Raw genomic sequence first — 13,945 nt, 5'->3', positions numbered from 1 at the left:
ACCAGGCTTCATCTTTGATTATTTCATCCGGTGTACTGGGGGTGGGGAGATGAGCTCGTTGAAGATGGCGAAAATCTCTTTAGAATGCGATTTGGCATTAGATTCGTGTGTTGAAGGCGTTGGCTTTGGCAGCAGTGATGGCTGTTTTATATTGTTTGGAGATTACGTTGAAATCGTTTTTGGTGCTGCTGCAAGGGTTGGATTGCCAGTTTTTTTTTTAGAGCTGCTCTTTTGTGGGAACGCATTGAGTGCAGTTCTTCAGTGAACCAGGAGTTGGTGTGTAGTGATTTCTTTTTTCCATTCGCGTGGTGCTATTTTATTGATGGCTTTAGTGACGACATCTTTGTAGATGTCTGCCAGAATGTTGGGGTCATTAGCGAAAGGGGGTGCTAGTTTGGGGGTGTTGAGGTGGGGTGCAGGTTGTCATCTGAGTTTTTTAGAACTTCTGACTTGTGCAGCGATAGCAGGGGTCAGAGTTTTGTGGTTTTTGGTGATGGGAATCGAAAATTCGATGCAGTTGTGGTCGGTCCATGGCAGATGAGTTAGAGGTGTGATAGTGGAGAGACAATTATGGTCTGCGATCCAGTCTAGAGTGTGGCATTTGGTGTGAGTGGGACTTTCTACTTTTTGGGTGAAGCCTAGGTCACTAAGTTCTTTGGAGAAGGCGACTGCAAATTTGTCTTTAGCATCATTGTATCCCAGGTTAAGATCTCCTAGAAGAAGGGTTTTGGTGGAGCTTTTGATGTTATTGCTGAGGATGATGTTTTCCTGAGGATCAGGGGTGAGGCCTGGGGGACGGTATAGTAGGTGAATGTTGATGGTGCTGTTGGGTGACAGTGTGAGTTTGGTCGATAAGAGGTCAGAGTTGTTGGTCGAGGAGTGACTAACAAGTCAGAGCTGGAGGTTCTCCTTGTAGATGAAGGCTACTCCGCCTCCTATTCGTTCAGGTCTGTCATGTCTGAGTATGGTGAAGCCAGGTGGTAGTGCAAGTGCGACGGATGGGCCTGATGCTTCATGTAACCATGTTTCTGTGATGGCTAGTAGGTCAATGTTGTTGTTGTTGGTCATGAGGTCATGAATATCAGATGCATGAGCTGGGAGGGAGCGGACATTGAGGAGGGCACATTTGATGTGAGGTGTGTGTGTGGTTTGTAGAGGTGAGGGTGGTGGGTGTAGCTGATGTATTATGTGTGGTGATATTGTGGGGTGTGTATTGGTTCGTGGGTGTCCAGTGTGATGGATGTGTTTGGAGACAGTGTGGGAGCTCAATCTGTATTTTCTGTATTCAATGGGAGGGGGTAGTGTGCTGAATTTTGTGGTATGTGTGCGAGCTGAGTCTATCCAGTCTATGCATTTTGGCGATGCAGGGTGCAGGGGGTGCGTCTGTGCGATGTGAGTTTGTGAGGTGTCCGAGGCAGCGGGTTGTGTTGGATTGGGGAGTGGGCTAAGTGGTGTGAGTGCGAGGGGCCAGATAGATGTGTAGAGTTGGAGGGCCGTGAGTGTTGCAAGGAGAGTGAGCAGTGTGGTGGTGTTAGGCTGAAACCTGTGCAGTTGCCTCTGGGACACTGCAAAAGATTTAGGACTACAGGTGTTTGGCAGTAAACCCACTTGGTAGCAGTCTGTACCACACAGATTCACTTGGTAGCTGTGGCTGAGCAGTCAGACTTCCCTCAAGAAGAGTTAGGCAGTATACAGAGTATTCACAATAGGTCAAGAGAGCACAATAGAACAAGTAAACACGGACCAGTGCTTGGTGTAAAAGATATAATTATTTATTTAAAACCACATCTAGAAAAACACACAGGCACTAATAGTAAGCAATTCAAAAACACGGTCACTGAAAGATATACACTCCCTTAAAAGAATATTAGACAAGTCTTAAGTAAAGCCCCACTTATTTTCAGACATCGGTGAGTGCTTAACGTAGATGGCACTCTAATAATTCGTTTTTAAAAAGGGAGAGAAAAGCAGAGAATAAATTGAAACAGATCCCAACAATTTTTCACAAACACAACAAGAGAGGAAGGCAAAGTAACACCGTGATTTCAGAGTCAGTAGTCCGGATCCGCTTTAAGAGGATAAAAACGGAATGTGTCCAAGGTCACACGGTTGCAGTACACAAAAGTCTTGTAACGGTTCAAAAAGGAGTTGGACCAAAGAAAAGGACCCGTTAGAGGGTCAAGGCGGCCAGTCCAGAAGGTTAAGGGGTTATTATTACCTTGTAGCAATCTTTAGAAAGGGAGGCCTGGCGGACACGGTGAGAACACTCCAGCGGGGGCAGTTGTTCCTGGCAGCGGATGCAAGTCGGTGCTTCGTCCGGGGGAAGAGAGGATCTCGTCGGGGAGGAAGACAGGAGTCCGTTGCACTGCCAAGGAAGAAACCAGCCGCGTAGTTTCTCAGGTACAAGGAGCGGTCCGTTGATTCGCGGTTCAGTGGTAAGTGGCTATCCGGCTGCCGGGGTGCTTGGCACGGGCAGTTCGACCACAAACCGGTCTGGGGTGCGAAGGAAAGAAGGTAAACTGGTTGTGCCCACCAGTCAGGGGAAGAAGCCTCTCCAGCCGGGAGATCTTCTCTGTCGTCGGGAAGTGGTGAGTCGGTTCTGCAGGGCTCCACCGGTGGTGTCGTCGTGGTAGGTCGGCTCAGCTTCTCCCTCGTCAGATTCTCGGGTCCTGTGGCGACTTCTTAAGTTCCAGTCCCCCAAGCCCTCTTTTATGCAGCATACCCCCATTCACTCAGCCTAGCTGCCAATCAAACATGCTAAGTGGTTAGCCGGCCGGCTCACCACTTGGGCCAATCATACAAGAGTGCGACTTGAGTTACCAAGGTAACTCAGTCCAGGGTGCCTAAACCCCCTGCCAGACAGAGTGGCACCACTTTTGGAGGCTTCTGTGGAGAAGCCCGAAAAAAGGAACAAAGGGCTCGACTTGGGTTGGAGTCACAGAAGAGAACACAAACGCCATTATAGAATCGAGTCCTGGCAGAAAATACCAACCGGCGAGTTAATATTAAATAAATAAACCGGCGGTATGTTCGAGGCTATGAGAATTAAATAATTAAAGTTGGTAGCCTCGAACAATGGGAAAATCCCATAGGGATATATTCGCGGTCGAATATAAAAAGTAGTATCCACTGCCACCAGCCAAAACTCGATCAGTGGGGACTGAGACGTGCCCCCTCGACTAACAGACGACGGGGCAATCAAATTGCCCCGACAGTACGTCCACAATATGATGGTTTGTACCGGTTTCTGTTAATAATTTGGGACCAGTAAAGCCAATGGTGACTTTACATGCCCGGGGAGGCAGTAGTCAGTCCCAGGGTATGGAGTCTATGGTGGGGTATCACGATGACATTCCTGTGTTACTGCACAGAGGGTGCTGTGTAACACACATAGTAAAAACACATGAGACCCTATGGAGTAAAGGACCCCATAGCCCATAAAACACATGAACAGTCAAAGGAACACCATAAATCATGTCCAAGAGTGGGAGAAAGAGTCTCGCTCTTGGCAGGAGAAAAAAACAAACTCTAGCTGCTGGGGGACTCACTAGGTTAGGAAATTCAGCCTAAAGAGCGAATTCTCCCTAACAGGTGGTGGTGGCGAGCTTGCAAGGGGCTATGGGCATGATTGTATGCTGGGTAGTATGCTATATGCTGTGGGTAGTGGAAGGCACGGCCAGGTTGGGTTGGGTGGCCTTAGCCTGAGGTAGCAAGAGCAGATAGGTTCAGAGTAGGCTAAATAGCATCCTAAGATAGTAAGGGGTCTCAATGTAGCTTACGGGCAGCATGTGGTAAGGGCATCGATGATCGACCATAAGGCACAACAAAGTTGCGAAGTGGTTTATGCGTGACCATAGGCACCAACCAATGCACTTGCGCAGTAAGGGGGTTACCTAAAGATTGTAATTTCACAATGGGGGCTGGGAGGGCAATTTTGAAACGAAACTTTGGTAGCCAAAATGGAAGTAGGCTACCTGGAAAATCATACGAAGCGGAGGCTGACTGGGTGACTTTCCTGTCCAGTGCAGTCTGTTTGGGAGTCAATTTTTCTTTGCCTATGTTCCAGAGTTCCCTATCGCCTCGATCACATCATCCCTTGGTGCCGCTCTTTCCTTTTACTCCTCTATGGTATTGTCATCCAACATCGCTAGCTCGCTCTGTCCTGTTAAATTAGTTCCCTTTCCGGCTCCCTTGTCTGGTTTACAGGGCTGCTCTTGATGGATGGGGACCACTCGCCATGCTTGCATTTTGGCAGTCCCCTGGACTAGCTGCCTTCGGTTTCCCACCATTCCCATGCCTCCTCTGGTGAGTTATAGAACCACTGCTTGTCTTCCCACATAATTTTGAGCCTTGCTCGATACAGCAGCATATATCATAGCCCATTGCATTTTAAGACCCTCTTGACTTTTTCGTATAGTTCGGGAACACCAGAACAGAGTTTGATCAGGCTTTTTCTTCTGGCCGTCTGTAGGAGCACATCGCGATCCCTATATTTTATCCTGGCTACCAACGGTAAAGGGATGGCCCCCAGTGCGGGCATCTATGCGGGGGCTCAGTGTGCACACGCTCCACTGCGACAGACCTTTTTGATGCTGCAGTAGCCACTTTTCTAAGAACCACTCCATGGATTCTCCCACCATGTAGCCCAACTATCCGCAGGTTCTTCCACTGGGACAAGCCTTTTGCATCCACCTGGCCTTCTAGGGTTTTAGTTGCTTGCAGTAGCATGGTCACCTGTTTCTTGAGGACCTGGACTTCCTTCTCCGTTACTTCGATTCTATACTTGTGCCGATCTGGTATTCCAGATCTCATCTGCTGCTCTGTACTGCTTGAAGAATCTCTGCGATTCTGTCCAAGCTGGGGGAGGCATCCCCCTGCGACTGGGAGAGGCCTTAAGAGTCTGACTGTGGCAGTCTATTTTGGGCTGTCTTTCCTTACCTCCTATCATAACAGCTCTGTAAACTGTATTGCGGTTGTAGTCCGGTGGGGTAGCCCCTGCCTGGGAGCTTCCAAGTAGCCTTCTTTTTGTGCTGGGTTTTGTGTTCCTTTTTATACGTGGAGTCCTTTCCGTTCAAGGGGTTGGTCATGAGTGATCCCTCTGTATGTCGCCTTCCCGCTCCCTCGCGTCCTTGCTCTTTTTTTAGCACTTTAACGCCTCCTTGACCTGCATTCCGGCCTATTGCAGTGTTGGGACCCCTCTGGACTGCCTCTGGTTGATCTGTGCCGGCAGAGGACCACCCCTCAGTGGCACTGCATCCGCCTGCCTAGGCTGTGCTCCCGGTCTGATTACAGGGCCCCTCACCTACACTGGTCTGGGTACGCCGGTGCTCAGATGGGCCTTATGGCCGGCCTCTGAAGCTCCTGCATCGCAGTTTGGGCTGTGCACCTACAAGGGCTTTTGGAGCGTGACTTAACAGAGAAGCCTGTGTTCTTTTTGCCTCTGACGGATTGCTTGCAGTAGCAGCTTTCCGCGGGTTTTTCTCCCTCAATCTGTTGATCTCTGCTGCAGTTGCACACCCTATTGTTGTACAAGCATCTCTCCTTGCAGTGGTACCTACTCGCTGGTGTCCCTGCTGGCATTTAGGCCGCATTGGCTCCTGACAGCCATATTGCAGTACAGCCGCTCGATCATTGCGCCTCCCTGACGCCAACAAATTCCTTTGTGGAGCTGGCCCTCCCCACAATTTTTCCTGTGAGAAGGCATCCCTCCTCTTGTTCCCTGGAGCAACCTCTTCCCCACCCCCGCCTCCTCCCCCTCTGGCTTGGTGGGGGCTTCTAAATCATGTGATGTTCGCTCCCTTGGAGACAGGATATTTGTAGGATTCTTTGGGCGACAGACTGAGCACAGGTTGCCTTCTGGCCACGCCCCCACCACACCACACCACATATGTGGCAATATTGTGGTAGCATTTAACATCTTCACCTCCGTTATTTTCAAATCTCTATTTTGACTAATATTGAGACAAATGGTCTGCATGGTGGGAGAAAAATTGGTAGGCACCTCATATCCCCTAAGGGACATCTGAAAGAAATGGCGAGGCAGCAGTTATGTTCCACTTCTTATTTTGGTAGGATGAGAAAATGCTCAATTCTGACCAGGTGTGATATTCCCCTCAACTTCTGCTGGAAAAGATACGCCAAACACATTCAGTGCAGTATCCACTAAATGTTCCTAAACTGTTTAATGGGGATGTGCAATGCAAGTGTGTTCACTCTTAATATAATGGACGTTGGATCAAACCCAACTCTGCAGTGGTTATTGGAGGATGATACCTGCACCAATTATGATGCATAGCATAATGTCAGTGGAGTGGGATCAATTCTGTTGTGGCCGAAGTTCTCATGTGGGTGGATGTTGCTTGGCTTCAGTAATGGTTGACTGGAACATTCTGATTCTTGCGTAACATTGATGGGGAATCCTGGTCCGATTTATCAGCTGAATTCATAAAAGGCAGCATTTGAAGTTAAGCAATTGATGTTCCCTTGTATACCAATTCCTATCGGAACCAGCCCAGGTCCTGGCTTACCCTTCTATTTTGCAGCTCCCAAAAGGTCTAATGAAATCACCTTGCAGAATAGCGGCTAAGGTTTCCTGCCCCTTATGTGGCAGCAGTAGGAAAGCAGCCAGGTCTGAGCATTTGGCAGCCTGGTGCTTGTTTGCTCATATACAATTCTTCCTTCCATCATTAAACGTTATAACACTGCTGTTGTAAGAACCTAATACAATCTGAGTTGTGAGTGACAGTCATCCGACTGACATGGCAACAGGGGAAAGATGGCCTGCTGGTGCATACAGGCCAGAGCCATGTCCCCAGTAGGTCATCACTTTGAAAATCGGCCTCAACCTGCATTATTTTGGAACCACATGGCATGGGCATCATGACCCCTTGCTGCTATCAGTCCTAAAAGTTTGTTTTAGTAACGCTTTATCCCATTCAAGGGAGAAAAGTCACTCATGTGAGGTCTGAAAGGCCATGTCATTGTGTCTTTTGTCAAAACGTCATAGCCAACGCACTCACCGAGGTTGCATTTTGATCAAATCACTATTGCTTGCTTACCATCTGCCTGGTGTATTATCTGATGTTGGAGTCGCCACTGACCATGTAATCCTAACAGGACCGCGTTCAATGGGCGCTGTTGATTTCTTTCAGTACATGTTCATTTACCTTCTTAAAGATAGTGGCACAAACGTTTTGAAAAGGACAAAGTTAAAATGCATATCGGCACAAATAAGGCCTAGACCACCACCACCTCACCACAGCCCCATCATTATTTTCCCCACGTCTGAGCGCAATAGGACCCTTGAGACGGACAAATACTTTAATGGATGGTGTCACAAATCAAGGATAGACCAGAGGAATATCTCGCCCCTATTGCTCTGGATACTTCAAATGTAATGTAGAATCTGTCCTGCTTGCTTGAGTCCAGTGCCCTATGCAGAAGGCAGGTGAAGGATCAAGCGAAGGCAGTTTATAGCTAGCACAAAGCACTGTTAGGCCCAGTGTTCATACGGTCTACAGAACTACGTTTTGTGGACATGCATCGGAAGGGCATCCGGTTCATTCCCCCATTTGAATTCTGGGATATGTAGTTCCCCATCTTTCAAATTGGTGCCAAAAACTACAAATTGGCTGATCTTTAACTGACTACTGATCAGAGTGGTCACCGCATCAAAGCTGCATTTACTAATGTGGCTTCACTTTCCCTATTTTCTTGTCTGCCAAACCAGGCCCCTTTGGCAGACGTCGCATCCCACAGTGCAAGATCTAGACTCTGCAGCACTTGCTTACTGCAGCCTTTCCAAATCAGATTGATATGCTCACATAATAGCTGTAGGCTCAAACGGTATACCGGTATAAAGAATGTATGGTTATTATCATTTAAGCTGTTCACGGTATCTATAACGTTATACCGTTAAACCCCTAGTCCTCAGAGGTTGTTCGGGGTGAGACTTGTCCTGGGGAGTGGGGAGATGGGGGGGGGGGGGGGGGGGTCAGAGCTTCTTGCTGACATGGGACACAAGATCCCATGTCAGCAGGGTGGGAAGGCGTTTCAGCCATCCTGCAGTGGCCTGCAGCAGAGCAAGTCTGCATTTACCAGTGCACGTGGTGGGCAGTTGGCTGACCCCTCCCACGAAAGGAGGCCGTTAAATCCCAAAGGAGTTGGAGGATGGCTGAGGCCTGTTAAATACAGTGCGAGACAGACTGGGAGAGCAGTGACCCAGAGCAGAAGAGAACTTAATTGGGTGGGGTACAGTGTGGCAGGCCCACCGTCAGGGGGACTATCATGGCAGCCGACCAATACATCTGGACTGCATAGTCAAACCATCCAGTTTATAGCGATTTTGCCATCCCGCAAAAACGGCCATTTTTGCAAGGAAACCTAAAATTAATTTCCATTTTTAAAAAAATAATAAAAAAAATCCTCAGGGTGCCAGATTCTCAAAACTTATCAATGCAAGAAATGAATTGCGCAAACTTCTCATCACTTGCGCCCAAAAAAGAGCAGCCCAATCTACAAGGGACACCTGAATGGGCACATTTTTATTAAAATGTGCCCATTCAGGTGTCCCTTGTGGATTTTATATGCGCGCCCATTCAGATGGCCTTTTTCACCTCCTTGAGGAAATCAGGGGGCGTTTCTGCCAATTTAAAAGCGCATACCAAATTTCCACGCAAGATGCACTTTTAAATGTGCAGAAATTGTAGGAAAGCCTACGCTCATCGGAGGTCGGGGTGCCACTGCATCACAGGGGGCTTCATTACAAGTCCGCCAGTAGCCGTGCTTGTAAGATGGAAAGCAGCATTTACTTTGTAAGTGGATTACAAAGAGGCTGGGCACTGTACCCCTGGGGCTGTTTAAGGAGCCAGAATCCTGCTGGGAGCCAACCTTGAGTATGGGAGACTAGTGATCCGGAGCAAGCTTGGAATTCTATTCAACATGGATGGGTGCACCTTAGCTTTCCCTTCGCCACAACTTCCCTAGAGTCTTTTACCATATGGACTTCCTTATTTAGCTGAGATCCTAGCCACTATTTGTGTTCATACTGAACACCAGCCTGACGGAAATAGACCTGCAGAGAAGAGCAGTCCTTCGGTTCTGAGCTGCCACACAGCATACGCCGCCACCCTGAAGTGCTTTACCGGGGTAGAAAAGGTAGCCTGCCATTGATATTGGGGGTGGAATATTGATTCATTGCTTGCTTGGAACAGTTGCTGCATAAGCTGTATTTGTATTTTTTCTTAGAGGATATTCTTATTGAATCAGAATTTTAATCATTGGTCTGTTTCCGAGAGACACCAATACACTCCCTGGTAATTGCGTTCCAAGAAATCGTACCTTTTTCAGTTTACAATTCGCACTTGGTTGGGTGTATTGATATATGCTTTCTTTCTGTGGAACCTAATTTTGTTTTGCACAGTTGAAGAAAACGAATCCCCCTCCTTCTACACTGCATTATGCAGACACTAATATTCGTCTTTCCTTTCAACAGGAAACTTTTCTGGATACAACTGTGGCGATTGCAAGTTTGGCTGGACTGGTCCCAACTGCGACCAAAGGAAAGTGCCTGTTGTTCGGAAGGATATCCATTCCTTAACTCCCCTGGAGAGAGAGCGATTCTTGGATGCTCTGGATCGTGCGAAGAACACCATTCATCCAGACTACGTCATAGCTACGCAGCACTGGCTGGGCATCCTCGGACCAAATGGAACGGAACCTCAAGTGGTTAATACCAGCATATACAACTACTTTGTGTACCTTCATTACTACTCGGTCAGGGACACGCTACTAGGTTAGTGAAATTCTTTCTTCTGTTGGCTAACTATCAAATGATTGTAATACGGTAGGGAACTTTGGTGAGGGGGCAACTTATTTGCATTAGAAAGATGCAGGAACCATGGGGGGTGAGGGGAACCACCTTGCGCTACACTCCATGTCTACTCAAGCTCTTAAAATTATTAGTGATGCTTCTACATTACAAGAGTTTGTACATCCTCCATTGTTTACTTAATTTCCTTTTTTGATTTCAGCCAACTAACAATAGCAATTGTAGGATCAAGTAAGTACAGTGAATATTAAACCAACATTGTGGTTTGCAGTGCCAAATACACACAAAGGCCAATTTAGTTTCACCACTTCAACTTGCTCTATGTAGATGTTCATTTGCTGTCTTTTTGTGTGCAGAAGTCTTATGCTTTTGGTAATCATTCAATTCTATGTCTCGCACCATTTCAGAGATGTATGATCTATGTAATTCTGTATGTTCTAGTACAATAAACGATGGGCCGCCTACCTGCAGTGACGTAACATGGGGCAGACACTTTATACTGAAAGGAAGATTTATGCTAGAAACGTGACATTGCAAAGGCTAGAACCCAGTTCAAATTGGCCGTTCATCAAAGAAACCACCTGCTCCGTAGACAAGTCTTTGCCCTACATTTTCTAAAAACCTGCATTAATGTTCCAGTTAATTACAGATCTTAAAATAGGATGGGTTCACGTGTGTTGGACAAGTACGTTATGCAAGCAAGGCTGACCTGGGAGGTTTCCAAATATTTGCTTTTTATGTATAGAACTGTCTCTGCATTCAACCTAGTATTGGTGAAGGATACAGGAAGTACAGGAATCCAATTCGAAGTGTAATGACTGTCAACCTAAGGAAACCTTGGCATCTTTCTTTCCTGCATTTTTTTAAATGCTTTGTTTAGAAATAAATGATGCAACTAGCGTTTGCATCTGGTCCAGAAAAAGTACTTTTTTGTTTTTTTTTTTGTTTATCGCAATTGTTTTCTCTAGTACGCCACTCAACATCTATGATGTGATGCTTGGGTGCGTCGGCATTAAGTAGCTTATTTGCTGATCGGTACGCTCATATGCGCAGGTCTTACCCTCTTTCCTGAGTGCTGAGTCTCATTGTTGCAAGTCACTGAGGACAATCCCAAACTAGATCAAGCCAGTTCCATGGTAAAACATTGTTGAAGATCCAGACAATGAAGACCTCTGGCAAAAGCTCCTGAATGAGTTGGAACATTGCATGTGAAAAATATCCTGCCATATTGAACACGGTCACTACTGCAAACCATGCAACTGCATGCTAGAAACTTCACGGTGCTTTATTCCTGCCGCAGAGCTTTTTCTATTGTAATGGTCTAATGGAAGTTGGACAGACCTTTTATGTGACATTGGTAAATGGAAATGCTCAAAGGGAGTCTTGTCCCAGGCATGCCCAAGTGAATATGTGGACTAATGTGTATTTAGAATGCTTTCCTTGCCCTGTGCTTCAGTTTTGTGGACGATTTTAACATTAAATGGGGTACTCCATGTTGGAGCAACAACTTCAGAGTGGGAACCTTTTAGGGTCTAAAACTAAGGGAAGCATTAAGCAGAGAGCTGAAGTAGATTGCAGAGTTCTTTCTGTGGGTTAGTTTGGACGATCATGGAGTTGCAATCAGTGTGCATGTTTGAGGATTAGGTTAATGGTTTTGGGGAATGTAGGTTCTGACCAGCGATTTGAAGTTAAGTTGGTGGATTTCTGAGTAGTCCGCATTAATCTAGGGGCAGTAGGCAATAGTAAGTATGCATCGATCCAAGGGGTTAATGGAAAGGACTACTCGTAGGTACGATGGAGAGGACTGAATGGAAAGGGTAAGAATGGAAGAGGTTTACCAGAATCAACATAAGTACATGGTTGAGCAGTAGATCACGAGTGGGGTGGGCTGGGAGAGTTGGCCCTATACCACCTTTGCAGCTCCCTTTTGGATCACCTTTTCCTAAATCCCCATTCCAATTAACCCAGAAGGCTGACTTACAATTTGTGTGCAGGTTCTAGACAAAAATGCAGTTTGCAAGACCACTCCAAGTGGGGAGTCGTTTAAATTCTTGACTTCGTCCCTCAATGGTTTTATTATGGATTGGCAGACTACCAAAAATTCATATGCCATACCCCTTCATCTTATCCAGTGCCTGCTTTTTCAACATGTCCATTGTCCACTAATTCACCAGGCATCTATACAGGTGTAATGGTGGCAAAATGTGCCTGTGTGCACACTATGCCACACTATATACCACTGCATAGATGTATAGTAAGGATCTACCATTATTGTAGTCCTTTTTTATTGGTTTATCACTCGTACTTTCTCTTTTGTTGTGGTTTTTCATAGGAGTATATTAAGCAATTGTTTGCATCTAGCATTTGATCATGTCTTATACCTGCAGAAGAATCTTTAATATGGATCTGGTTGCCAATGGCAGGTCTTCAGTGCTGGACAAATATGTACACCTTTACATAATCCTACAACGGTAAGGTTTAAGTGCAGCATGATTTGTGAGAACATTTATTTCCCCGAATGTGCCTCGTAAATGTTTCTGCACCTGGTCCTTCATCTTATAGTCTGTTAGTTGCACCATCAACGATCTTCTTATGAACACCTTTCCTTTTTTTGTTTCAATTTTACTATCCAGCTGGCCGTTTTACTCTTGCGTCTTGATGCTTTCCTCTTTGTATTTTATTTCTCCTTCGTAGTATCCAAGCTATGTCATGAAGAATTATTTTGCAATTTTGAGTTTAATCGTGTGATTACTAGCTCGATGTGAATGAAGTTGTGTTGTTGGCAATTACAGCTGGGCGTGCACAATTAATTGCCCAAGATCTCTGGCCTTTAAGAATGTTCCTGTCCACCCTGTTTAACAGTTTAGGTTTACATTCTCTTATCTTGCCCATCTTTATATATTTTGACAGTCCTGCCAATCCACTCTTTCTTTCTTCCTAATGGTTTAATGCATTTACGGTTTTGCTACCCATTGTGACTATTTGTTTGGGTTTTGATTGTCTCACAATATAGTTGCCTATGCTCCTCAGTTATCTTGGATTTGCTTCTCAATTTTTGTGTGCCTTGTTCTTGGGATATTCTTCCCATTATTCTATTTAACTCCTACTTACCTTAACTCTGCATTTGCGTCCAACCTTTTCCACCAGTTCTCTTCCAGTCTTTTTCAGTCCCCTTTACATTTGAATTTAATACTAAAGTTCTGCTTTTTATCAGGTACTTTCATATGACTTTACTTCAGACCAAATGTTGCATGTGAAGGTCACGTGGGAAGCATATTGGATCATTATTTGGACAGTGCAACTTAACAGCTCTCTCAATATGAGAAAACCACCCTCTCAATATTAGAATTGCTCAATCAAAATATAAAGTATTTCAATCCACAATGAAGGAAAACTCGCTGCTGTGTAATGATATAGTTGTGACTACGTCTTATAGCTGCGATGAATCCTTGGATATAGTCCCTACTCCCATGGAGGAGACCCTTTCCATGCGACCAGGGCGGCCCGCCACCGTCCAATAGTCCCCTTGCGCATCCTGGAAGTGTGTTCGAAAGTGTGGGGACGGATAGGCGGTTGGGGTACCTTAATACAAGTTGGTAAGCAAAATAGAGAAACCCATATTGAATAATCTGCTGTGCCATATAAAGTGGCCGTTGGGTTGTTAGGCAGAGGGTTGTGGGTGAGTGGAATACTAATATATCTCACTGTCATTAGGAAATAACAAATCAGCTGGAAGTTTATTATAATCTCTCACTGTCTGTCCGTGGTTAGTGCTAATACTACTTTTAAGGTGATGCATTGCACAATTACTGCATAACTCCTCTCAGATTAACCCTTCCAGGTCCAACTTGGGTCCTTCCTTTCATCTATCTTCCTCTCTACCTGTGGTGTTCCCCAGCGGTCTAACCTCTCGCCCTGGCTTTTCAACCAATACCTGGCAACTCTCGCCCACTGCATTGCCCTCTGCCACCTCCTCTCCCTCATCTCTGATTGCCTAACTGCCATTCAAGATTGGTGTGCCGCCAATGATCTTTGTCTGAATGCCAGCAAGACGGAGATCCTCCTCATCGGCTCACCTTCACCATCCTTTCCCCTCACTCTCTGGCCGGCCTCCCT

General features: G+C 46.0%; 1 protein-coding gene across 1 annotated transcript in view; it reads left to right on the top strand.

The window, feature by feature from the left end:
• The window catches only part of DCT (dopachrome tautomerase), a 107,774-nt gene that overhangs the window by 18,538 nt on the left and 75,291 nt on the right, over positions 1 to 13,945 (top strand). Inside the window, exon 2 of the mRNA XM_069639929.1 lies at positions 9,494 to 9,793. Coding sequence (XP_069496030.1) covers positions 9,494 to 9,793 — 300 coding nt within the window. The remainder of the gene's footprint in view (positions 1 to 9,493; positions 9,794 to 13,945) is intronic.

The sequence above is a fragment of the Ambystoma mexicanum genome, chromosome 7q (genome assembly GCF_040938575.1).
Source record: "Ambystoma mexicanum isolate Mex_15411 chromosome 7q, UKY_AmexF1_1, whole genome shotgun sequence".
Taxonomy (NCBI): Eukaryota; Metazoa; Chordata; class Amphibia; order Caudata; family Ambystomatidae; genus Ambystoma; species Ambystoma mexicanum.
This window is presented reverse-complemented; position numbering and strand designations above follow the sequence as displayed.